The 27,203-nt window shown below is 42.8% G+C and overlaps 1 protein-coding gene across 3 annotated transcripts in view; it reads left to right on the top strand.

The window, feature by feature from the left end:
- Window positions 1-22,348: 22,348 nt before the first annotated feature.
- The window catches only part of LOC102308633 (indoleamine 2,3-dioxygenase 2), a 23,354-nt gene continuing 18,499 nt past the window's right edge, over window positions 22,349-27,203 (top strand). For 2 of the 3 annotated variants that reach the window (XM_042225318.1, XM_014337203.2), the window contains exons 1-9: window positions 22,349-22,617; window positions 23,360-23,455; window positions 23,600-23,719; window positions 25,920-26,038; window positions 26,152-26,166; window positions 26,253-26,352; window positions 26,490-26,607; window positions 26,722-26,773; window positions 26,998-27,146. In XM_042225318.1, the coding sequence (XP_042081252.1) occupies window positions 22,528-22,617; window positions 23,360-23,455; window positions 23,600-23,719; window positions 25,920-26,038; window positions 26,152-26,166; window positions 26,253-26,352; window positions 26,490-26,607; window positions 26,722-26,773; window positions 26,998-27,146 (859 nt within the window). In that variant the 5' untranslated portion in view covers window positions 22,349-22,527. The remainder of the gene's footprint in view (window positions 22,618-23,359; window positions 23,456-23,599; window positions 23,720-25,919; window positions 26,039-26,151; window positions 26,167-26,252; window positions 26,353-26,489; window positions 26,608-26,721; window positions 26,774-26,997; window positions 27,147-27,203) is intronic. The other variant, XM_042225324.1, reaches the window with a different exon arrangement.

Below are 27,203 nucleotides of genomic sequence, written 5' to 3'. Positions count from 1 at the left end.
ATTTTAAGGGGCACCTCAGTGCATCCTTGTGAAAAAGTATTGCACTCATAATACTTGGGATAGTGCATATGTTTCCAAGGGGGGGAAAAGACAAGGAATGCTACTGTCATTGTCATGAAGAGAAAAAAAACCTTCCTTATTTACTTAAAATGTGTCATGAGGTGACCAAATACCTGAATGTTTAGGGCACATACCACATGCCAGTCAGCCGAGTCATAGCTTGTTTGCTTAAATCCCTGTCACTGTTCCTGTTTTCTCTTTGTCTCTTTTCACTCCAACTACAACAACAGAGCCCCAAAACACAACAAAATGAGCTTTAGGTACTTATTTTCTAACAACCTGACTTTTATATTTTTTGCTTGTAGCGACGGTTAATGTGGGTAATAATTAAAAACTGGACACTGGAGAAAATGGTTTTGCAGACAGGTGACAACTAATCATGGTAAACGGTAAATGTAAATAGTAAATGGACTGGTTTTTACAGAGTGATTTTCTACTCTACTTGAGTGGTTTATTCAACGTGCCTCATTCACCCATTAACACAAGTACTTTTTCTACACCAAAGTACTTTCTATCTAACATTCTCACACATTTATATTCCAATGAACATATCAAAGGGCAACGTGGGATTCTGAACCTTTTGGGATACATAGGCATGCAGACTGGAGAATGGAGCAGCAAGGAATCGAACAACCTTCTGACCTATAGCACCCCCCCCCGAAACACAGTTCAGGTGGCCGGCCTGGGGCCCGATAACACAGGAGGCCAGGATGGGACAGTTCAGGAGGCCGGCCACGAAGAAGGCCGTGGTGGCGCGCAAAAGGTTCAGGAGGCCGGCCGTGCGGAAGGCAACGGCGGTCCGGGGGCCGGCCGTGCGGAAGGCAACGGCGGTCCGGGGGCCGGCCGTGCGGAAGGCAACGGCGGCCGACTCAGGCGAAGGCGGTCCGGGGGCCGGCCGTGCGGAAGGCAACGGCGGCCATCAGGCGACGGCGCCCGGCCAGTAGCCTAGCCAGCGGTCTAGAAAACGGCCGTTTAGCTCCAGACCCAAACGAGGCTGGGCCAGGCGAGGCTGAAGGCACGGAAGCCGGGGCCGCAGCAGGCGAAGATGAGAAGCCGCAGCAGGCGGATGAGAAGCCGCGCAGGCGAAGTGAGGAAGTCGCAGCAGGCGAAGTGAGGAAGCGCAGGCGACGGTGCGGGCACGAAGGCTGGGCCAGACGAGGATGCGGCACGAAGGCTGGACCAGACGAGGATGCGGCACGAAGGCTGGACCAGGCGAGATGCGGACACGAAGGCTGGACCAGGCGAGGATGCGACACGAAGGCTGGACCAGGCGAGGATGCTGACACGAAGGCTGGACCAGGCGAGGATGAGACACGAAGGCTGGACCAGACGAGGGTGAAGCTGGACGAAGCTGAAGCTGGGCCAGGCGAGGAATGAAGCTGAAGCTGGACCAGGCGAGGTGAAGCTGAAGCTGGACCAGGCGAGGCTGAAGCTGAAGCTGGACCAGGCGAGGATGAAGCTGGACCAGGCGAGGATGAAGCGGCCAGGCGAGGATGAAGCGGGCCAGGCGAGGATGAAGCTGGCCAGGAGAGGCTGGTCCTCAGGCTGAGGTGTGGCCGTAGCAGGGGTAGCACTGCCGGTGGTGGTACTGCAGGAGGCGGCGCTGCAGCCACAGGTGGAGAAGCAGCCACAGGTGGAGAAGCAGCCACAGGAGGCCGGACGGGCTCCTCGGGCCCCCCAGCCGACGTGGCAGCCGGTGTGGCATGAGGCGGACGGGCTCCTCGGGCCCCCCAGCCGACGTGGCAGCCGTGGCAGAGGCTGGACGGGCTCCTCGGGCCCCCCAGCTAGCGAAGCAGGAGGCTGGACGGGCTCCTCGGGCCCCCCAGCAGGCGAAGCAGGAGGCTGGACGGGCTCCTCGGGCCCCCCAGCAAAACAGCCGCAGAACCAGCGGGCACCGGGGCCCCCGGCACACACAAAACAAAACCAGTAGGCACGTGGGCCTCTGGCACACATGAAACAAAACCAGCAGGCACGTGGGCCTCTGGCACACATGAAACAAAACCAGTAGGCACGTGGGCCTCTGGCACACATGAAACAAAACCAGCAGGCACATGGGCCTCTGGCACATATGAAACAAAACCAGTAGGCACATGGGCCTCCGGCACACATAAGGAGGGCTGCAGCTGTGCGGAGCACTGACCCTGCTCAGGCAGTGACAGCCCGGTGCAGTTCACAGCTGGCATCTTGGCCTCCAGGGGTCCAGAGTAAGCTGAGGGCAGTAACCCAGCCTCTGGGGAAGCCCCGGAGCGAGTAACGGTCTCTAAGGTTGCCAGCCTTTGAGGAACAGGTCCGTTGTGAAACAGTTTGTCTCCCTGCTCAGAAACAGCGGTGGAAAAACAGTGTGAAAATTGTGGCTTAAGGGAGGCTAACGGTTGAGCTACAGACTGGGAAGCTTGTGGCTGGACACAGAACTGAGCCGGAGAATGGTGATAAAGTCCTGGCTCAGAAGGGGCGGCAGAGAAACAGTCTCTCGGTTTTACAGAGGGTTTGTAGACGCCCACTTGGGAAGGATCCGTTACCACGAAGGTAGGGAAGCTATCCACACTGTCTCTCATCCCGCTCTGAATAGCCCCAGAAAACAAAGTCCCAGAATCCGGGGAAGCCAGAGCATCACGCTCACTCACCGCATCGGGCTGCTCAAAAGTAAATGCAGACGGGGGGCGAAGTCCAAGGTCCAAAAGGAGAAACTCCCGCTCCCACGAACAAAGCGAGCTCAGAAGCCATGGGAGACCGGTCACCAGACGCTGTAGCCGCCTCTCTATAGCGCGCTGGGACGTGCCACCCGGGTTTTCCAGCCACAGGTCGATGAGCTCCTGTGTGGCATCGATGAGATTCTCCCGTAGCTCCCTGGACGGATTAAGCGCTGCTGGGTCCATCTTGTGGTCGCGTCGTACTGTCACGGCTTGGGGCAGCGGCCGTGTGAAGAGTGGAAAGGAGGACTCAAACGCAGCACTTACTTAGATGTGAAGGCGATTTATTGACAATACTGAACATAAAGTGGAGATGGCAAACAGAACTAAGGACGAACTAAACTGGGAGAAACTACACAAAGGAGTGGCAAACCTGAACATGAAGGGAGAACAGCAGGGAGAGCACTCAGGGGAATTCACCGGGTATGAACACAGACGACGCGACGAGGAAAAGAGGTAAACACACACTATAAATACACAGAGAGACGCTGGGAAATCACACACAGGTGGGAGACACAGCTGGACCTGATTAACCTGACGAGACAGGGGAACACTAACACCAGGGACCAATAGAGGGAGCACAAACCCAGAACCCAGTATCTAAATCCCAAAACACAAACCATCCCAAACAGCCACGAATAATAATGAAAGTAATAACAATAGAGAAAACCAACACAAAATCACTGAGTCATGGCCGCAGGACCATGACACTATCTGAGGCAGATTATTTAGTTACAACTTTCGTAATTATTAATTTAGTGGTAACTTCAAACTCTCAAAATATCTCTAGGTTTTATTTATTTATGTCTTTTGAGTGATCACTTCACACTTCCTTTTTAAAGAAACAGAAGCAGCAGTCCCAACCTTAGTAGCTGCTTCCAGTAGTGCCCTCAGCTTTGAGCTCTTTGACAGCTGTGCTGAAATATGGATGTAGTTCAAGAGAAACATAAAGAGAAGGCATTCATTGTCTATCCCAACATCAGTTCAATACTAATTCAGTCAGAGGCAGAAGGTAATCCTACTATATTGCAGAATAGAAACCACACACACAGTAAACTCATCCTCTAGCTTTGACTAATGACCTACCCTTTCCTGTGGCCATTCAGACGGCTGCAGCATATGGATGAGAAAGGTTCACTGGGGATTGTGTGTGTGTGTATGTGTGCATGCCTGTTTATATGTGTGTCTTGACATTCTTTCACCATATGGTAAGAACTATATCTAGCCATGGCTTTCTGTCTCTTATGTTAGAGGAATGACCAGGAACAGAATGGGTTCTGTTCTTGCCTTATGTGACACTTTCTGGAAATATATTAGAGTGGATTAAGGGGGACACTGAGACTGATATATTGTCTGTCATAATTTGTCATGACTCATTCTTCAACAAAGTTCAGAGTTTTTACAAATTACAAAGATTCTCAATGCATAAAAATACCATTTTAAAGGTCTTATAACAAAATTTTATAAACAATGTTATAATATTTAAAATATTTGATACAACATGACAGGTGTCATGATCCAGCAGTCCTCACCACTCGACCTGCCTGTTGTGTTCGAGTGCGGTGTTTGTTTCTACTCCCCTCCCGTCTCTCTCTCCCTGTTGTGGGTGTTTTGTGTGGGATGTTCATATCCCCGGACGTTTTGGCGGTGCGTATTGTTTGACCTGGAAGTGTTCACTCGCTGGAGTCAGCCACACCTGCGGCTTGGCTGCCACTCATAGATGGAGCTGATTAAAATCATCGGCAGCATCCCTACTTAACCGTGTGGTTAAGCTTCAGTCGATGCTGGATCGCTGAGTTGAATGCGTTGGTACGCCCATGGATTACGTTGAGAAAACGTTGTTTATTAGAGGATTGCTTAGTCATCACTTGTGTGTTTTTCTTCACTAGGAATCAGGAGCGGAGTTGTTTTCACGGGAGCGGAGCCACTGTTAGGAATTGGAGTTGCTGTTTCACGATTCACACCACGGACATGAGCACTGTGGGATTTGGGAGAAATTGCCACGGCAGCCATAGTGCCGGGACTTGTATTTTACACTGTTTTACACCACAAATAAATTCACTGTCTTTTCTTGGAGGAGTTCTGTGTTTACCTCTGGCCTGACAGAAGGATCCACCCAGTGATGGACCCAGAGGACTCGAGCCCCGTTCAGTGTGAGTTAGTGCTACTGGTGGATTTGTTAGAACGCCACGAGAAGATGTTGCAGCACATCACTAAGGAACAGAGCGCGCAGCTCCAGGTGGTCACTGACCCTAAAGGTATGTTTCAACCTCACTGCGGTGGAGCAGAAAGGGTTTCATCTTCTCTGCCTTCGCTAAGTGTTGCTGCTGCCTGCCCTCTCCCTCCCTCTCCTCCACCTCAACTTCAGGAACACCCACTACCGGTGTCGGAGAAATTCTCAGGGAAATTGCATAAGATTTTCTAGTGCGGTCTGGTCTTCAGGCAGCAGAATTGAGCTTATGCCACAGATTTTGCAAAGATTTCCTTTATGGTTGAGCTGCTGACGGGACAAGCGCTGAAATCATGAATTTCAAGATCCTGTACTTTCCTATCAGGATTTTCTGTCTTAGTTTCACTGTGTTTTCGACAAAGGTTCCTGCCCTGACATGACCGTGCATCGGATGTTCACCCTTAAGCAAGGGAGGAGAACTGTGGCAGATTTCTCGGTGGATTTCTGGATTTTAACCGAGGAGACCGGCTGGGAAGAAAAAGCGCTCTGTGGAGAATTGTTGAACAGCCTGAATGAGCAAATAAAATGTGAGTTGGCCACAAAAGAACTGCCAAAGACTTTAGATGCTCTTATTTATATTTGTGTTTGGTTGGATGACCTTATGCATGAGTATGGGAAACAAACCAGTGACCCTCGGTGGGCTGAAAGAGAATCGAGCTCTTGGAGGGGTTTCAGTTTACAGAATGGCATATGGTGGAACACGAGCAACCTGACAATGAGGAACAGCTCATGCACCTGGGCTATGCCAAGCTCACCCTCTCTGATCAGAGAAGAAGGCATGTGGCAGGTTTTGCCTGTGGGAATAAGGGATATTTTGCAGATACCAGTCCTTCCCAGCTAAAAGATGCTGCCTGTCAGTAGTGGTAGGGATACTGATGAATGCAACTGACAAAATGGCATTCAACACTCATCTGGGTCAGTTTGAGTATCTTGTAATGCTTTTCTGTCTCACCAATGCTCCCGCTGTTTTTCAGGCCATGGTGAATGAGATTTCATTGACCACTTTGTGTTTGTCTACCTGGACGACATTCTCATTTTCTCCAAGAATCAAGCAGATCATGTGAAACAGGTCCGGCTCGTCCTGCAATGACTGCTTGAGAGTTGTCTGTTTGTGAAAGGAGAAAAACAGAAATTCCAAGTGCAGACAGTGTCCTTCCTGGGGTTTATTGTGGAACAGGGGCAGATGCGGGCAGATCCGGCTAACGTCCAGGCCATGGTGGAGTGGCCCGAGCCACTGGGATTTGCGAATTTCTATCTGCGACTCATAAGAGACTACTGCAAAGTGGTAATCTCCTCAGTCAGCTTACTTCTCCTAAAATGTTGTTTCACTGGTCTTCCTCTGCTCAACAGGCCTTTGACCGTCTCAAGCAGCTGTTCTCCTCCTGTTACGACCCGGCTCTGCTAGGCGACAGAGGATGTAACATAAATGAGCCCAGAGGCAGGAGGGTTAGATAAAAAGAAAAACAGAAGGTTTATTACCACAACTGAAAACCGTTAGTGAAACAACTCACAAGGCATTGGGGTGATTTAAACAAACAAAAAAACTCATATATTCAAATAACACTAATAACACTAGTGGAACACTAATCATCTAACCATCTCACAGGCAGCTACTCAAAAAACAAAGGTTCAAAAGGCAGCAATGCAAAGGCAAATGCAAATGCAAAGGCAAAGGCAGGAGGGACAGCCTGCACAGTCTATTCAAATCAACAAGTCCCCCACGAATGAAGGATCCTCAGCCTTTTATACTCCCAGGTAAACGCAGGCAGCCGCATCATTGGTCCACCGTGTTCAAGGACCCTGCAGCAGCCAATGGTGTGTGTGGACTGCCACACTCCGATCTGAAGTTGGGCGGGCATAGGTCCCTGGCCAGCCAATCACCTGCGAGTCCTGGAACGCTTGGATTTCCATAGACGAAACCTATTCTGGTCCAAGCAGACCTCAACTGACCCTTTGTGGTGGAGGTGGATGCCTCCAACTAAGGCGTGGCAGCCATCCTGTCTCAACAAGTAGGAAGTAAATTACATTCCTTTGGCTTTTTCTCCCATTGTTTCACACAGGCTGAGCAGAATTATGATGTGGGGGATTGCGAGCTATTGGCCATAAAGCTGCCCCTGGAGGAATGGTGGCATTGGTGGAGGGCAGTGAGCACCTGGTCTTGATCTGGATGGATCAGAAGAACCTGGCCGTATCTGAAGGTGGCTAAGTGCCCGGCAAGCCAGGTGGGTGTTGTTTTTCGCCCACATCAGGAGTCATTGGAGAAGGGAAAGCCCATTCTGCCTTTACATCCATTGTGGGTTCCCTGACCTGGGAGATAGAGAGGCTGACCCGGGAGGCACAGCAGCATGAACTTGACCTGGGGTCTAGTCCCACCAACCGGTTGTACGTTCCCACAGCAGTCTGGGGTAAGGTCTTTCACCCAGGTAAGAACAGCACAACCCAATTCTTCCAACGTCTGTTTTGGTGGCTGTCACTGGTTAAAGATGCTCAAGAATATGCAGCGGCCCGTTCGGTTTGTGCTCAGAACAAGGTGCCGAACACCCTGCCGGCGGGCCTGATCTGACCACTGCCTACCCCCAAGAGGCCGTGGTCATACATTGCTCTGGACTTCGTCACAGGCCTGCCACCTTCTTCAGGTAATACCACCATCCTCACCATAACTAATCGGTTTTCCAAGGCGGCTTACTTTGTTGCTTTGCCTACCCGTGGCCTTGGAAATGGCTAAATTACTCATGGCCTGTGGCCTGTATTTATATAGCGCTTTACTAGTCCCTAAGGACCCCAAAGCGCTTTACATATCCAGTCATCCACCCATTCACACACTGGTGATGGCAAGCTACATTGTAGCCACAGCCACCCTGGGGCGCACTGACAGAGGCGAGGCTGCCGGACACTGGCGCCACCGGGCCCTCTGACCACCACCAGTAGGCAACGGGTGAAGTGTCTTGCCCAAGGACACAACGACCGAGACTGTCCAAGCCGGGGCTCGAACCGGCAACCTTCTGATTACAAGGCGAACTCCCAACTCTTGAGCCACGATCGCCCCATACTCATCAATCATATGTTCCATTTGCATGGTATCCCATAGGATATTGTTTGGGACCAGGGTTCACTTCTCGGGTGTGCAAGGAGTTTAGTTTGGAACAGGGGGCCCAAGTCAGTTTGTCCTCTGGTTTCCACCCTCAGACCAACAACCAGGTGGGGAGGGCTAATCAGGAGCTGGAAGCCGTCCTCTATTGTGTAGCCTCCTCAAATCAGTCCACATGGAATGCTCAATTGGCGTGGGTGGAGTATGCTCAGAACTCTAATACGTTGGCTGACACTGGAATCTCTCCTTTTGAGGAATCCCTGAGTTACCAACCTCCTCTACTGTCCATCAGGGAGGGAGAACTGGCCATACCCTCCGTGCAGTACCATATGCGTTGCTGCCATTGCGTGTGGCAGACCACACGGGCTGCTTACCTCAGGTTAGTGGAACAAAACAAGTGTCTTGCTGACGTCATGTTCTGGCCCCCAGCCTACCAAGTCGCCAGAAATTTTGACTTTCCTCCAGGTACATTCCACTGTGGATGGATATTCAAAAAACTAGCACCTCGATTCATTGGCCTATTTGAAATACAATCTATAATCAACCCAGTAACTGTTCAACTGAGTCTTTCTCGCAACATGAAGGTTCACAATGTGCTTCATGTTTCTCGGTGAAGCTGGTACGGACGAGCTTCACCTGAGAAGTTCCGCTCCCGGTTCTTTATTCTACGTTTGGGTCCGCTCATTACCTCTGACCTGACAGAAGGGGACCAACACCTGTGATTCAACAGTTCAACCCCGCAGTAGTTTATCATGTTTCACAGTTCAAAAAAATTTATATTTATGCAACAGTGGGCATTGCTGCAGACTCATCTGCATTCTAAAATCTTTGAAAGTATAAAAGCTGTAGCTAGCTACCAATACATCGCCCATTGGTTTCTGAAACTTTGACATCAACGTTTTTCCTGTTGCTATCTTGGCTAATTGGAGGAATGGCAGGTCTGACTGATTGACAAAGTGTTAGCCAGTAACGTTTTTGTTAAAAATTTCAAATTTGCATTTTTAAACATGGTAACATTTAAGATTTACAGAAAAAAATGTCTATTAAGCATGACCCAATGAGAAACTGAGCCCATACCTGAGCACAGGAACCTAAAGTTATCAAGACAGAAGGCTGTTTTCCCATTGGACTAGAAAGCTTTTGGCAACAACAGCTATGGCCATCTGGTGGCCTATGGATAAAATACCAGTTTTAAGCACTTCCATAATGGCTGCATTTTTCCAACTCAGAAGCTATGCCAATGTTTTATACTATGCTTGAAATAAGCAATTTTTGTCTCTTCCTTCTTCCTTTTAGATTGTCTTTTGTAGTGGTAGTAGTAAACATGAGATTTTGAATAGTGTGTACCGCAGTAGAAAATATTTAATAGTAACATATAGCAAACAAGGCCAGGACACTTTTAATGTTGGTTTGTTCACACCACTGGTTATCAGATAGTTAGCATTAGCACCACAAATGCCACTGACGATGCTTCCTGCTCTTAGTGGTTGGAAATCTGATGGTGCTCCCTCCACTTTCGCAAACCAAGAGAATGAACATTTATAATGAGATAGTTTTTTTTTTTTAATTTTTATTCCATGGGGACCACACTCTCTGAGTAGTCATTGTGCACTTCATTTAGCCATGCATTTCATATGGCAGTTAGTCTTGTTTGTAATGCACATACAAATCAATATGTGAGAATGTGATCATGAAACTAAACTGTGCTCTCTATGATTTTTGTTTTTTTTACAGTTGTTCACACAAAATTCTTAAATGCACCTATTTAAAGTGATATAATTACTCAATTATAAATATGCAAAGTCATGAGATTGACTTGGCTAGTTACAGTTATTAAAATGTCATTTTTTTATGACACTTTAACCACAGAGTTTCATATGAACAATACCCTTATTTGACCTAGTTTAACCCCAATTAAGTGCTTCTCTGCATGCTGAACAGGGTGAGCTGTAAATCTCAGGGTGTAATTGTTCTCATAGGCTTTCCCAGAACACAAAGATGCTGAAAACTTTGCCAATTATTACAGCAGCAGCAAGCTTGTGGAGCTTGATGGGCTACTAGAAAACTTTTGCACATCTGAAAAGCGTCAGCCAGGATTTACTTAATGAGTACAATGCAATAACTATGCTGCTGGACTCACTTAGGCACTAACCACTTTCACCTGTCATGGTAAAAGCCAAGTAAAGTGGTGTGTAGTGATTCGCTGTGAAACTGGCTTTTTATTATTATCATATGGGGTATGGGCAGTAAGCTAAAATGGGAATTGGGTAAACATGTTAAAATGTGCCCCTGAGAATGGGATTGTCAGACTTAAATAGGCTTACTGTATGTTTGATGCTTGGATGGTGCCTTATTTGACACATTTCTAGGTGAATATTTAGACAAGTCCTTAATCGTAGTCTTGTTGCTTCGTTAGCCTGAAGCCAGGGGGAATGTATATGGGGAATTATTTTTGATTGAATTACAAATAAGGCAATTTGCAAAACCCTACACATGAGATAACAAAGTGTTTAGCCCATTCTGTTATTCTAAAAAAGGCACACAGGTACATCAATTGCTATAATTCCCAAAGGGTTAATGCAATAGTTTTATTTTACCCCATAAAATAAACTGGATGCCTGCACTTCAATCACATCTCGATTCTTTGATTTGAAATCAACTCTGGTTGTGTGCAGAATTACAAAAAGTCATTGTTGTCCGAACACTATCTGTATTTGACAAAGAGCTAGATTAGTATTAATACACTTTCTGTGATTTGTTCTAAAACGATTAACAAGAAATACTTTTCACTACATAGTGTTCTCATTTTTATACACAGTGAAACACAACACTCAAAGGAGCAGATGAAGGAAAGCATTTCTCTGAGCGATTCTCTTCCATCAGTTCATGTGCCAGTTGGATACTGTTCGTTTGCCTCCAGACAATGTGCATGTGGGAGAGAAAAGAAAATGAGTTGGGGAGTCTCAGACGGTGAGCAAGAAATGAGAAGAACTGAGGGGTTTGCGACTGAGAGATTGCACAAATCACAAAAAGATGGGCCTCTCTGCTCTTGAAGCCTCCCTTTTCTCACTTAGAAGTATAATATTCCACAGATGCTGTCTTGATTTCAAGTCCCTTTTACCAATTTATCTACTTCTCCCCTTGCTTGAGTAAATTTACTGCCCCTTTGTGCCCCCTGTGTCTGATGACTTGGTAAGTGGTCTTGAAATTAATTTGAGCTCCACAGCTTTCATCCCTCCAGCTTCTCGCTCCTTCCTGCTGGTTTCTCCTGCCGTTTTGGAGGGTTAAATAGTTTGAGAGATTTCTGGCAGTAGCAGAGAAGTATGCTGACAACGGGAGGCAGAAACCAAGGGCTGGTATGATAGGTGGGGTGGGGGGGTTCTTTGCTCTGTAAATACTACAGTGATGCAATCATCTGATAAAGCTGCTTACATATGGTTCTAAACAGGAGCCATGAACAAAAAGCTTGAGAAATTACCCAGGATCTCCTGCTGACAGAGGGCAAAGAAACTTCTGGTAAGCAGTCACATGTATGAGACTAGCGTATATTCCAGTATTATTTCATGTTGATGAATAAAAATTGTTCCAGCTCATTCATAATTTCGAACTGCTTATCTTAACATTAAGTACGTCCTTACATATGGTCAGATGCACACAATGATAAGCACAGCTGAGAATCCAGCTTTGCATTTTTATAAGAATTACGCATAATAAAATAAATTGATCATGCCTTTTGGAAATTTAAGTTCACACTAATACATCAAAACATTCTCAAAGGCTCACATTTGGTACACAGGCTTGGTCAACATTACAAGTTTAATCCCACTGGGTCTTCACATTAGAGACACCGCAGATGTGTCTGTCCATTTATTATAGGCATTTCAAATGTAGAAAACACAATATATCGACCGATGCAAATGTCAACCATAACTCAGTAGCTAAAATAGAACTAAAATGAAAACCCTGACATGGACATGAATACATGAAACCTGGAAACATGGCGTGAAACAACAGACTACCTGACCATGAATGCATGATAGCAGACCACATAACTACACACAAGGGTGACGAGGGAAAAGGAAACGCACGGGGAACACAGCTGACTGGGATGAACATAATGATACCACAGGGGAAGTGAAACTAAACACAATGACCATGGGACACCAGACCTCTTCAAAAACAAAAGACGAAACATAATGGGACGCAGACATGGCAACGTGAGCCTCATGACATAGAACACATGGACATGAAATACATGACAGACTAAGATGCGGACTTAACAGAGGGAAAAGGGGACTGGAGATGAGACATGGACATAACTAAGCAAAAACAGAACATGATGGCTGGGGGTGGGACACATGACAGAAGAAATGGGTCACAAGGGGTAAACAAGAGGAGGAGACGGGAGACAAAAACATTACAGAAACACATGAATCTAATAAACAATGGACTGTAACAGGGCAACCTAGGGAAAACAGAATGAGCTTAAGATAACTAAATGAACTTAAACATAAATCATAGACCATCAAAATATTTTCAAACTTAAAGTGCTTGGTCAAATGATCCAGGACCATGAAAACAGGACTGTTTCACAGGGAAAGTCGACCCTTGCTGGTTCATTAGGAATTAGGAGCGTCTCTTTATGTCTGTCTCCACGTTGGTTGAGTGTGGAGTAAGTGCATATGAGAGCATGAGGGTGGGAATGGATGTTTGTGTCTGTGTGTGCCTGTATGTCTGTGTCTATATGTCAGGTTGGGTGTCAGGCGCCACCTCTCTGGGGACATCTCAGGCCCCCCAAGGTTTGGAGGCCTATCTCCCCCTACCACCACTTCCCCTGCCAGTGGCGGACTCCCTCAGACATCGGTGCGTTGGTGGTTCTTTGTGTCCGGGGATGGGCGTCCAGGTACACACCGGCTCACTCCTTGGCGGCCGCTTATCGGGGCCTGGAGCCTGGGGCTCGCTCGGGCCACTTCGGAGGTGGGGTGCCCCCGGCCTCTCGGCCTGGGGCTCGGTCACTCAGGCATGGCTGGCTGCCGGCGGAGCTCACGGGCGCGTCACTGCAACTCCCCCTGGCTTCTGCTCCGCGGCTGCTGAGTGAGCCCTCATCTGGGACTCTCCTCAGCTCTTACTGAGACAGTGGCGCGGCTGCCCCTCTGTTGGTCTTCCTTGGTCTCTTGTGTTCTGGGGGCCTCTGGATGTCTGGAGTTTTGATCTCCTCCATACCTGCTTCATGCCCTGGAGGACGGGGCTGTGGCCCCCCCACACCCTCTAGCAGATCATTACATGAAGGAACCTTTAAAAAAACAAAAACAAAACAAGCGCGTCCATGCTCACAGGTGTACACACGGGTGATCACACCCACAAACTACACCCTTTTTGGCTCCTACCTCAAAGCACACTGTGTTCTGTTGATCTTATGTGCTGCACAATAATGTTTAATATTTAGTATTTACTGTCATATTCCCATATATCATTGTGATGTTGTTTATTCTATTACTCTTGTTCTCTTCTGCTTGTTTTCTTTTTTCTTTCTCAGCAGGTGACCCAGGTGATTGATATATGCATTTTTTTTTTTTGCTGCACATTCTATTGGTTTTTGTTTCTTGCCCTTCTCCCCCGTCCCTCTTCTCAGCTGTTTCTCTTTCCCTCTTTCTTTCTCCCCTTCTTTCCCCCAGTCAAGTCTGTCCCGTATTCAGTAAGTGAAAATAAAATAAACAATAAAAGGTGAATCAAATGGACCATTACGGCAAGGCTGGGATGGTCAATTTGGTAAAGTAAATCCGTTGGGCATCTTTCTTTGCCTTTAGACAACAATTCTGATGGCAAAAGAGCCAAACGGGACAGGGAAAAAAAAAAAAAAAAAAAAAAGGGTCCAAGGGGGTACTAGAGCCTATCCCAGCTGCCAGTGGGCGAGAGGCAGAGTACTCCTAGATCCTTGACGCAACTGTTGTTGTGATTATTTGGTGCTATATAAATTAAACTTAATTGAACTGAACAGGCCACCAGTCTATTACAAAGCTAACACTGTGGAAGGAAGCCGGAGCACCCAGAGAGAACCCATGCTGATGCGACGTGAACATGCAAACTCCAGCTAGAAGTGCTCAGGAGTGGACTCTGGACTTTCTTCCTATGAGGCAACAGTGCTAATGTTGCCCCATATTGTGGTCATATATTAAAAAAAATCAATATATGAATAAGTAAAATAAAAATTTAAATGTTATGTAACACCTTTAGATTCAGCCTAAAAAGTAATAAAAAAAAAAAAGGAATTAGGAGGTTAAATGGCAGTCAGGTGCTGCTAATCAAATACACTTAATTAAATGACCATCAGCAAGTTTGAGCACCTCTATAAAAGCAGGCATTTCAGCAGTTTGCTGTTTTGGACGTTCAGGTGTGTGTTAACACAGTGCCGCAATCTTACCAGGAGTGGATGGCCCAGCAAATTTAACTCAAGGTCAGACCATGCAGTGCTTGGAGAAAATGAAATAAAGAACTTCAGACTCAGGCCTCAGTTAGCTGTTTAGGTTTATGAAGGTATAATTATAAAATGAACAAACAACCGTGGCTTGTTTGGAAGTGTTCCAAGGAGAAAGCCCCTTCTCTCTCTAAAAAAAGAAGAAGAACAAGAACATGGCTTCACAACTTGCAAGTTGCATCTGAACAAACCACAAGACCTCTGGACCAATGTCCTTGTTTAGCATGTTAGAAATGAAAGCGTTAATGCTGGAGAGGGGAACTCCAGCCTTGTCCAGTTTAACGAAACAACTCCACCGTGACTTTCAGATTAGCATCTGTGAGAAAAATGTGGTTAACTAAATGTGGAAAGTGAAACCAGCTATTTCAATAAGACACCAGCTTCACTTTTCATTCATTTTTAATCTCCCTGTAGATGTATACAGATAACCATGTTGCACAGTACTCAAGTCTGTTAATTTAATTGTAATTTTTTTATTCATAAATATATTTAAAACACAGTGTGTCTCTGATTAAAAGCTGTCGTGGTCGTCACAGGACAGCTATTATAAACATATGATTTTATAGAATATGATTAATTACTGCAGATTAGACTATAAATAATATAAAATGAGCACAGTCTCAATCATCTGGATCAGTAATAATGATCCAGCACAGATGAGGAACACGTTTCTTTAAATACTTTTATTTTTATACTTTATGTCAAATTTGCCCATAATATAGTTTTATGTGTAGTGAGGTGATATGTTACTGATTCTTTTGCTAAAGCAATAGTTCTATAAAATTCATCTACCACTCGTCATTGTCACCTGTTAGTAAATAGTTAGATAACTAAGAAATTTATAGTTCTTCAGCCAGGATGGAGTGGCAAGAGGTGAAGACTTCCAGAAAGTGTAGAAAGAGGCTGTTAAAAACTTTCCTTTTCACATTACTTTATGATGTAATAAATGGTAACGTTATTTCTTTCTGAAGCATCTCCTTCAGATGCCACATGATGTCACAGGAATCTGCAGTAGTGTGAAGCAGAAGTCACTGTTTGGTCTCTGCTCACAGTGCACAGTTAAAGGGGACAAATAAGCAGTGAAGTAAAAATAGCAGCTGTGCTGAGATCTGTCTGATCTCAGCACAGCTGATTATCAAAATTATCAAAATCATCTTATTATGTGGAAAACCAACCGGTTTAACTGTTCAACTTTAATTGTTGAGACGTTCTATTTGCATTATTTATTTTCTTTCTTTATTGCAGTTTAGGAGACCTGTGAGACAGCTTTTTAAAGCTCTTTAAAGATCGTCTGTTATGTCAGCTGTTAATTGTTATAGAAACACTCAGTAAAACAACTGTATGAATTGACATTGATTTTAGGATACACTTTATCCTCAGTCAATGAGCTGGAAGAATGGTTTTGACTTTTCTGAGGTATTTGACTTAGGTGGACAAAATTTAGTGTCATTCTGGTCCTTCAACTGGCTCTCATTCTCTGTAATTGTGAATGTATATGAATTAAATTTGTGTGTATCTCGTATTTTTACTTTTTACATTATAAATGCTATTACCTAGTCATAGAAGAATGATGGCGTGAAAGTAAACATTTTTCCACCAAAATGCTGGTCTAAAAATGAAATGATACCAGTATGCACTCTTCACACCAGTGATTTCAAAATCCACATCACACTGTGAAAAATGAATTTCGAAGCCACAGATCAATCATCACACCCATCTTTATTTGAATTTTTGCAGTCAGAATTTGTCTTCCTGGTTAGTAGAGTTGGATGTCTCCGGTCTCGAGACCACTTTTACGTGGTCTTGGTCTTATCTTGGTCTCGACGGACTTTGGTCTTGGTCTTTTCTTGGTTTCGCTGTCTCGGTCTTGCTGTCTCCGATCGACATAGTGGTTGGGAGATTTGAAGTCAACAGTATCCATGGCACACAACGTAACGTTCGATAATGTGTCATGAGCAAAAGCAAAAGCTCTAAGAGCCGTGCTTAGAGAGTGCTTTGTAGTGAATCAGCTGCTGCTCAGCTCTCACATAGTGGCTCAGCTATGCTCCAATTCCTCCATATTGTGGCCAATCACATGCAAGGATATAGGATAATATCATTATGTGAAAAACAGAGAGGGTGAGAGATGCGACAGTTAAGTGGAGCATGTGTCTGTCCTCTCAGTAAGTGAGTGAGACAGTACACAGCGATGAGGAGGGCTGTGCGAGTACATCGCAAAAACATATAAATATGCCTGACTAGGGATGGGTATTGATAAGATTCTCACGATTCCGATTCCATTTTCGATTCTGTTTAACGATTCGATTCTTTATCGATTCTCTTATTGATTCTTATTTTTAAAAAAGGAGAACACTAAGGTTGATTAGCTTAGAACTTTGTTTTATATCTTCTCTTTGAACAAGACAGACATTTAGGAGTAACATGGCCTTACAAACCCAACAGTGAGATCTTAAGAGATCCACAGCCTACGGCTCTTCGATGGGGTGTCACAGGGTCCCCAGGAAACAAAAGTTGTAAATGTAAAATAATAAAATAAATATTCTTCTGTAGCAATAACAAAGTATAACATAAATTATTCTGTAGCAATTAACACAAGAATATCCAGTAATGTCCCTGCCTACAATTAAACACATTCACTTACTGAAAATCGGGGGCATCTGCTCTGGCAAATGGGTGCAAGCCTTTTACCACAAACTTAGTCACTGCTCGGTGACATTCGTCTATCTTGGCCTGAAAGGAAATGCTACCGGTAGACTGCAGCGAGAACTGCCAGCATCTGAGCCAGCCAGACTCTGTCTCTCTCACCATGGTCACCTAAATGCACAGTAATGGCAGGTTTTGTAATAAGGCAGATCGCGCTAACATAATATGCACTGTTAGTTGATTATTTACCTGCCGCATTAACGGCAGAGGACGTGCAGACGTTACCGCTGCTGCTGGGTTGAGATTCACGAGTCCGGAGCGGAATTAAAAACACAACATTCATTTAAGGTTATCGCGTGTTTTGTGAGCAAATGCTTTTGCATACTCGTAGTGTTTCCTCCCTTAAATGAAATATCTACTTTGCAAGTTGCCCTGTTGTCATCCGTTCTCGTAAAGTATAACCAAACTTTTGAGCGTTTGAGCCGCTTAGGCGCCGTGTTTCCTGCCAGGTAAATGACGCTCCGCAACGTGGTGACGTCATTCGGGGCGACTGGAATCAATAAGGGAATCGTTTGCAAAAATGGCAAACGATTCCAAGGAATTGAAACAGTGGGAACCGGTTCTCAACAAGAAACGGGTTTTGATACCCATCCCTATGCCTGACACCGTAAACGAAGCAGCATCTGGCTGCAGTTGAAAGACTTTTTTGTCTCGGTCTCGTCTTGACTTTGTCTTGTTCTGTCTTGGTCTTGGTTTAGGTGGTCTTGACTACAAGTGTACTTTTTGAAAATGAGTTTAGAAAAAGACATCCCATTTGAATTTGTTTGAAAATGAAAAGCACATTTGTCCTCCCTGAACGCTCTACAAACCCATTAGACAACCTGCACATTCAACCTATCTCTGTACTAACCCTACTTGTGTGTTCTAGAAAGTTCTGAATCAATGCCCATTGTTACACAGGTAAGTTGCGGTCTGTTGCAATATGTATGACTAATGTTCACCTCTTCTGTGACCAATTTTTGTGACTGGACTTACCCTTCTCTCCTCGGTGCTGATGCCAGCAGCCTCAGGAAATCCTGTGAAGAAAGATTAATGGAATCAAGAAATTTCTGTGTGGAAGAGAAATCAGTTTGGAGGAAAACCTCTTCTTGGAATTGTGGCGAATTTAGTTTTGACATATTGCAATATGTGTCTGCAATAAACTGACTTAACTTTGAATTTATATGTCCTATGCTTGTGTCCATGCTTGGTTTAAGACAAGAATGATTTGCTGTAAGGCATCAGCTCTTACCACAGCACAACTGCATTGCCCTGCATTGCAAACAGGAACACATGTTGGTTTGTCCAGACTCACTGTCCAGAGGGGAAAACTAAATAAAGCCATAAAAATTTTGCCCATGCCATTAAGCTCCTGGTGCACAGATTTTATACTAATGATAATGCCAGAAGACATTTCGAGTGTTGGTACAGCAGAGCTCCCCACTTTTTGATGTTCACGTGCTCTGCCACTTTGTGATTGAGCTGCTGTGGTTCATAATGCTTAACTCTATAATAACACCACTTGCAGTAAATTGTGGGGGAAGAAATTTACAGAAACTGTTTATGTATATGCATACACATGCACACTGCCTTTGCAGGCATTCTGAAAACCTGGCATGGTGCTATAACAGGATGCAACAAGTCAGTTCTTGAAGTTTTTGTGGGTTAAGGTGACTGTTGGGTCTGTGTTTCCACAAACCCCGCTAATTCTAGAGACTTATTCATCATGAAGAAAACAAGACAGTCGACAGTGCGATTATTTGCGCAAGGAAGGCCTCGTCTGTGTCCACCACGAAAAATGACCCCCAGATCTGACCTCCTCCTGCTACCTTTTATTGAGAGACAGTTCACACAAAACACGTCAGAACAAAGCCACGCCCCCTTGGTTCTAAGACAAAGCATTTTATGTATATGTGTGAACTTCTGTAAGAGTGTGTGTGTGTGTGTGTGTGTGTGTGTGTGTGTGTGTGTGTGTGTGTGTGTGTGTGTGTGTGTGTGTGTGTGTACCTCCTGCTGACCAAAGGGTACTAACAGCAGATCCAGGATATGTACTGTGTCCACCGAAAAACTGTTTAAACACCATAAACAGTTTCAACCATTAACAGCAAAGACCTGGAGGACATCTTAGGTCAACTGAACTCCTCCTCTTGCTGTTTAGATGTCCTGCCAACAAGTTTTTTCAAAAAGGTCTCAAAGACTTTAGAGTCAGACCTGTTACAGATCGTCAACTTTTCCTTAATGTCAGGTGTGTTTCCAGAACCACTAAAAACTGCTGTAATCAAACCTATACTGAAAAAGGACAATCTTGACAAGACACAAATGAACAACTACAGGCCGATCTCAAATCTCCCATTTTTAAGTAAGATCATTGAAAAAGCAGTTTCTCAACAGCTCAATTACTTCTTAAAACAGAATAACTGCTATGATGCCTTCCAGTCAGGTTTTAGACAGAACCACAGCACTGAAACCGCTCTGACCAAAGTGTTAATGACATATGTCTGAATACAGACAGTGGAAAAATGTCAGTCTTAGTTTTACTGGATCTCAGTGCAGCATTTGATACAGTTGACCACAACATATTACTCAAACGACTGGAGAACTGGGCAGGTCTTTCAGGAACTGTACTAAACTGGTTCAAAACATACTTAGAAAACAGGAAATACTTTGTATCAATAGGTAACTTCACATCGAGCAGACAAGTATCACATGTGGAGTTCCCCAAGGTTCCATCTTGGGACCCCTTCTGTTTAACATTACATGCTCCCACTGGCACAGATTATAAAGAACAACAAAATAAACTACCACAGCTATGCAGATGACACACAAATATATATCACAATGTCACCAGGAGACCGAGGCCCTGTACAGGCTCTTGGTAAATGCATTGAGGAAATTAATGACTGGTTGTGCCACAATTTTCTCCAGCTAAACAAAAACAAAACTGAGGTAATAGTCTTTGGCGCCAAAGAAAAACGATTACAGGTCACCAGAGAACTTCAATCTATACACCTAAAAACCACAAACCAGGCAGAAATTTGGGTGTAGTGATGGATGCAGACCTAAACTTAGAAAAACACATTAAGACAATAACAAAATCAGCTTACTATCACCTCAAGAATATTTCAAGGATAAAAGATCTGATGTCTCAACAGGACCTGGAAAAACTAGTCCATGCATTCATCTTTAGTAGGCTTGATTACTGTAACAGCATCTTTACAGGTCTACCTAAAAAATCAGTCAGACAACTACAGCTCATTCAGAACTCTGCTGCTCGAGTCCTCACTAAGACCAAAAAAGTGGACCACATCAGTCCAGCTCTGAGGTCTTTACACTGGCTGCCTGTCCGTCAGAGGATAGACTTTAAAGTTCTGATGCTGGTCTATAAAGCTCTGAATGGTTTAGGACCAAAATACATCAGTGACCTCCTGACCCAGTATGAACCTTCCAGATCCCTCAGGTCATCTGGATCCGGTCTTTTATCAGTTCCCAGAGTCAGAACCAGACACGGAGAAGCTGCATTCAGCTTTTATGCTCCTTATATCTGGAACAAACTCCCAGAAAGCCTCAGATCAGCTGAAACACTCAGTTTATTTAAATCCAGGTTGAAGACTCACCTTTCTCAGCTGCATTTGAATAAAGCACCAAATCCACACTTTTAAGCTTAAATTTCAAAACTTACATTTAACTACTGATTTTATCTATTTCTGATTTTATCTGTTTTGATTTTATATACTGTTTTGTTTGTTTGTTAAGCTTAAATTTCAAAACTTACATTAACTACTGATTTTATCTACTGTTCTGATTTTATCTGTTTTGATTTTATATACTGTTTTGTTTGTTTGTTTGTTTGTTAAGTGGGTTAGAGCTCTGGGTAGCTCCCCAGCTGGGTCTAGACTGGGTCTAGAGAGTATTTTAAATTCAGGGAATTTAAAATAGAAAGTAGCTCGTCCACAGAAGGACTGGTAGCTCCCCTTACGATAAGGGTTCAGATCGCGCGAACAGGTGTGAAATGTGTGTGTTTAGTTAGTTTGTTTGTTTGCTTGTTTTAATCAATTTTAAATCATGCTTTTTATTTGTTTTTGTTTCTAATGTCTCTGTAAAGCACTTTGAATCACCTTGTTGTTGAATTGTGCTATACAAATAAATTTTGCCTTGCCTTGCCTTCAGATAGGATGTATCTACAATAAAACCTCCCCCAGCACAGAGTGGTTGGAGAGGTGGTCAGGATCAAAGGAATGGCTTTGATCCTACTGCTTGAACTAAGACTGTACAAATTTAAGAAACACAATGGCAACATTCAACAATTAGACTTAACAGTGACCTTGACATTTTGTGGCTGAATTGCTATCATTGCCAAGCACTTGGGAACACTGTGTACACCACATTAATTTAACTGAACTAGAAATCATATAAATAAATATGACAATAAAAACTGACAAGATACCAACCTGCAGAAGTCTATTACACAGAGCACCAGGAACAGGGCCAGATATAGAATTACCCCTATTTATTAGCGTTGTTTCTGGGGTATACCAGAAAACCAGGATTCATACCTAGAAACTTTACCAAATAATCAACAATGTGGTTTGTTTTTATTGTTTATATCTCATATTTCCTCTAAGGCAAAAATACAAATGTCAGTGTCACCATGTTTAAAGCCAGTTTTATCAGTAGAAGAGATGTGCCATTCTTTGTATAAAAACTGTAAAAACTACCTACATGTAGGCCGAAAAGTCAGGCAGTAAAAACCCCCACAAACCTTTAATGACTGTTAACAAAATCCAGAATCATACAAATTAAAATAGAAAATCTAAGCAGAGCAAAAAGAACACAAGTAACTAAGTGTATACTAATCGAGCTACATATCACAGAATAATTAGTGAAGACAAAGACAGGAAGTTGAGGCACAGGTGAGACATAATCAAGAGCAGATACCAAAGTAAAATAAGAAGTTAAAACAAAAAGACAAACAAAATACAGACAAACCATGTGTTGAATTTACACATGGCGTATGCGTGTTAAAAACATTTTGGTATGTGTTCAAGAACATTCTACACAGTTTCTGTTATTTGGCAGTTGTGTTGTTTTAAATTTTTTTAAATTAACTGACCAAAAGAGGAAGATTAGCCGATTAACTGTTCAGTCTGTCAGCTCTTGACATAAAGGACAAGGAAATGTGATTGGCTATTTGCTCTTCAGTGCAATAAAAAGGGAAGTGACAAAGGGAGTGAAAAAAGGCTCAGTGCAAGTTTTAACAGCTGATGTCTCTCAGCCTACTGTAGTGCTACACAGGCCAGCAGACATGGAGACTAATAGCAAAGAAACACTACAAGCAGACTTTGATGTATTTGATATTTCTGAAGAGTTTGGATTTCTACTTGAAGAGCCACTGGTAGGTTTCACCCTTATCTTTTCTCTTCTAATGATGCAATGTTCTCATCTGAGACGCATTTTGTTTTGCCATATACTGGATAAATCAAGGAGGTTTGAAACTGAAGGATAATATAACATTGACTATGCTGTATATGTTGTTTATCCTCAGACACATACCTTAGCAGCAGCCTTAATTTAAATGTTTGTCCAGCTAGATAACAGTCTCTCTGGCCTAATTATGCTTGTTTTCTAGAAATATAACAAAGGACTACTTATCTGTTGTGAGCCTGTCTCTTTAAGTCTGGACTGGACTGCCACAGCATTTAATAGAATCAATTGAATCTAAGTTGTATAAGTCAACTGATAGAAACTATTGAAACATATTTCTCAAATTGGATAGTTGTAGTTCTTTGGGTTTGATTTCTAAATGTAGCAAAATGTAACAACATTAATCTCTGACGCTCATAAAAAAAATATTAGTCTAATATTGTTTCTGTTTATGGTATAGCCTATAGTTTCCATCTCCCCGCCCTTTTGGACCCTGTTTTCTGCTTGGCAGGGCGTTGCCTTGTTTATTATGGCCTCTTTTAAATTGCTTGCTGTTGCTGATTGATGACTCCAGTCATTTGTTGACATGCAGGTCAGGCACCATGGAAAACATGAGCTGATGATGTTACTGATTACACTCTACATGAAAATCCACCACGCAAAAAACAATCAAAACCCAATGAGCAAGTCATTTTATTCCTATTATTTTCTAGACTCACCTCCCAGACCATTATCAGGTGTGGCTGGACCTCGCAAATAATCTCACACATCTGATAGAATCACGTAAACTACGGGATCTGGTTGATAAGGTCAGAATGAGCAAAGCCTTCCAAGTACAAGGCTTGGTACACATGTAAATGTGTACAGGTGTATTTTTGAGAGACTTGATGATGATGATCACCATTCCCAATAAAAATAAATAGATTTAAACAGAAAATCTAATCACAATTCAGATGCCGGTCTTGAGTCCAGATCTTTTGAGTGACCATCGGGAGCTTAGGCTCGCTCACCTAGCACTAGGATTCATCAGCATGGGATATGTATGGCAGGAAGGACAACATGCACCTGCTGAGGTAAGACACACAAATGAAAGACAGTAAAATGTTTACATTTCAATCAATAGTGCTCTAGCTGTTTGACCTACAAGTATAGTGCCCCATGTACACATAGAAGTATTTTTACTTTTTGTCCACTTGTCAACTGCATTTTTAGGTCACAGAAAATGGAGATTTTTTTAAAAACTCCTTTAAGAGTGAACTTTCAGAAATTCAGCTTATGCATTTATATACGGACAAGGAAAAAGAAGACTTTGTAACACTTTATAACCAAACACTATTAAGCATCAGTAAGGTATTAGTTGATGCATAATTCATTCTTTATAAAACATTCAAAGGTGGATTTAGAGGAATTTTCTTAGCGTGGCATGAGGGTGGCATGGAAACCAAATGGGGTGGGACAATCAAAGCCATTTTTTTTTACACATATGCAGATGTTACATTCTGTAATATGAATGATATATGGTTAAAATATATCAAATGCAGTAAGTATACACTTGTTTCACATTTCCTTTAGCCCACACAATTAAACATTTCAATTACATAAAAAATGTGAGTTTTGATTTTATGTACTATACAGCCTATACTAAATAAGTATGTAACGAAACAAGTATAAAATCCAGAAAGCTACACAAAATGGGGTGGTTCATTTACAAACACGTCTAACTTATGTTTCACACTCCTTTACTCATTGGAAATAAGAAAATAGTTCCATGCTTAAATTTACACAAAATGCCAGAAATCTGCATGGTCATGGACACATTTTTCATGATAAACCTATATATATATATATATATATTTTTTTTGCAATAACTCAGTGTGGGTGCAGCTTTTTGCTATGTCAGATTTATTCGGTCAGGTCATTTACAGGTGAAGCACATCTGTTAAACCCAGAGGGTTAATGACGCTTACCTTTGTTCCGTTGCCAGAGTGTATCAACCACCAATGTTGAAATCTGAAATGCCTTTGTTTGGTGTTGGAACAAAATGTGCTCTTGCATAATTATAGACATCGGTTGCTACTGACAACAACAAACAGAGCCAGCCTGCAGTAGGTTTATTATTAAAATAAACAACACTGTTACATGCAAAACTAGGGTGACACTTGGAGTGGGACATACCACCCCATGCCACTGCTGAAAACATCCAACTCCTTTTAATTTTTTTTAATGCATTAGCTTATCTGGCTAAAGCTAGCTAGCTGACTACAGCTGACTACAAACTAAAGCGAAGATAAACTCAAGGAACAAACTAAAAAAATGACTCATAACTCATAAAATCTCAGTAGCCTAAAGTAGCTTTTATGACTTTAATGATACTTTGTTCGCAACTTTTTATGACACTCTGTAAAATATCCTCCATTGCTTTGTCTTAACTTTATTTATGTTTTATTTTATATGCAGAAGTTTCAATATAAGTTAAAGTACTCTGTTGCTGTCTTAAACCCTCCTACAAACTCTGGTGCTGCTCACATTTCAGTTTTCTGCAAATATTTAGTGAGCAATATTTGCACCTTCCATTAAATATTAGCATGTTGTATCATTTTGCTCTTTGTTTGTATCCTTTTCTGTTGTGAAGACAGATGAGATGTGTTTGATTCTTAAGGTCCTGGTGACCATGAGATTATTTTATAAATGTTTTGCAAGGTAGAGATTGTCCTCATTTTAGATGAAATAACACAAAATACTTAATTAACAACTATTAACTGCTTGAATTAACCATGAATTACTAAAGATTTAACGTTTATATCTATGTTTATAAATGGCACACGCAGGTGGATTAATGGTTCATAAATGACGAATAAACTATTTATGAATCCATTACTTGTGCTTAATAGTGTGTGTTATTATAAATTGTTACAGTTTTATCTTGCTATTTCATAACACAAAAAATAAGCATTTGTTAACAAAACATAAACTAAAACTGATGGGAATGTCATCAATGTGGTAGATAGAGGCACATTTACATTTTGACTAATGGTGCCGCAGGGCTTAATTTGACCATGACTAAACCAAATTTATGTTAAGCAGGAGGTGACATATTTCACAGCAAAAGTGAAACTTTTCACTAGTTAATGTTAAATAGAAAGTAGAAAGGGAAATCATCAGACAAATCAGCCTGGTCAAAACTGCTGGCGCGGCCAAAAGATAGTCACTACAATCCCTGAAATCTTAGTGAGCCTGCTGGATTGAAACTTCACTGTTATGGTTGTTTGATAGATACTCCCAAAGGCTCTGGCCCTGCCTTTTTGGCTGGTATCACGCAGACTTGGCCTTCCACCGATCCTGACATATGCAGATTCAGTTTTAGCCAACTGGAAGTTAAAGGATCCCACAGGGTAATCCTTTTTCTTATTTAATGCCAAAATATTAGGCAGTCTCATTAAATGCAGTAATAACCTCACAGTGAAATTCTAATAATTGCTACTTCTTTCTTTTACTTTCATTTCAGGGATATGAGAATTGGGTAAGTATCACTCTGGACTGTTATGTAATCTCATGTGTCATGTGGTTTTTACTCATTTGTTTGCTAAATATTATTTTTAAAAATAGGAACATGGACCTGATCTTTTCCTTCCCTGGTGGTGACACTTGCAGGGGATTTTTTATTGTGTCACTGCTGGTTGAGATGGCGGCTTCACCCGGCATAATGGTTAGTATTACTTCTTTTGAAGTCTTTCTGAACATTAGCTTGGTGTTTTCAATTTCTCTATTCCCTGGTCCACAAACTGTGTGTGCTTTTGCCACTTGTAACTTGGTAATGCTGTTTAAACCTTTGACTTTAACCAGGGGGCGCTGGAGGTGATGCGCGCCATTAAAGTCTCTGACCTCACTGGGATAAAAAATGGCCTCATCAAAGTAACTCAGTCTTTAGAGAAGATGAAGGAAAAATTCAAATTTATGCACAGTAAGTTTGAATTAAGGCTTGCTCACATGAATTTAATCACTTTACATGCTGTGCTCTTTTATGAAGACAGAGAAATTCAAGGTAATTAGACAACTGAATCTGTGCTATTTCTAGATCACGTGGAGCCAGCTGCATTTCATGGAAAATTGAGAATTTTTGTCTCAGGGTGAGTTTAGCACTGCTACAGTGTTCTCCAAACTAAGGTTTTCAAGGTTTCAGTATTTCTCTCATGCAGATTTATCTCAGTAAAAGTTATCTTTTTATCTGTTTCTATTGGTGCACTTTATATTTTGTAGGATAACATCTGAAATCGTATCATACATATTTAAATTCATGTACATCTATTAAAAGGAGGTTTGCAGTATAGGTTTTTTGTTTGAATGGTTTTAGATGGAGAGACAACCCAATGCTTCCAAGGGGGGTGATGTATGAAGGTGTGAGCGATGAGCCTATTTTGTTATCAGGTGGGAGTGCTGCCCAGAGTTCAGCTATTCAATGCTTTGATGCTTTGCTGTGCATCCAGCATGAGGAAGAGACAGGTAAGCATGCATTGCCTTCAACCTTTGACCCCTTCAGATGGCTCTCGTGAATAAATC

Source organism: Haplochromis burtoni, unplaced genomic scaffold (genome assembly GCF_018398535.1).
Source record: "Haplochromis burtoni strain Fernald_Lab_line unplaced genomic scaffold, NCSU_Asbu1 Contig_7, whole genome shotgun sequence".
In the NCBI taxonomy this organism is placed as follows: Eukaryota; Metazoa; Chordata; class Actinopteri; order Cichliformes; family Cichlidae; genus Haplochromis; species Haplochromis burtoni.
This window is presented reverse-complemented; position numbering and strand designations above follow the sequence as displayed.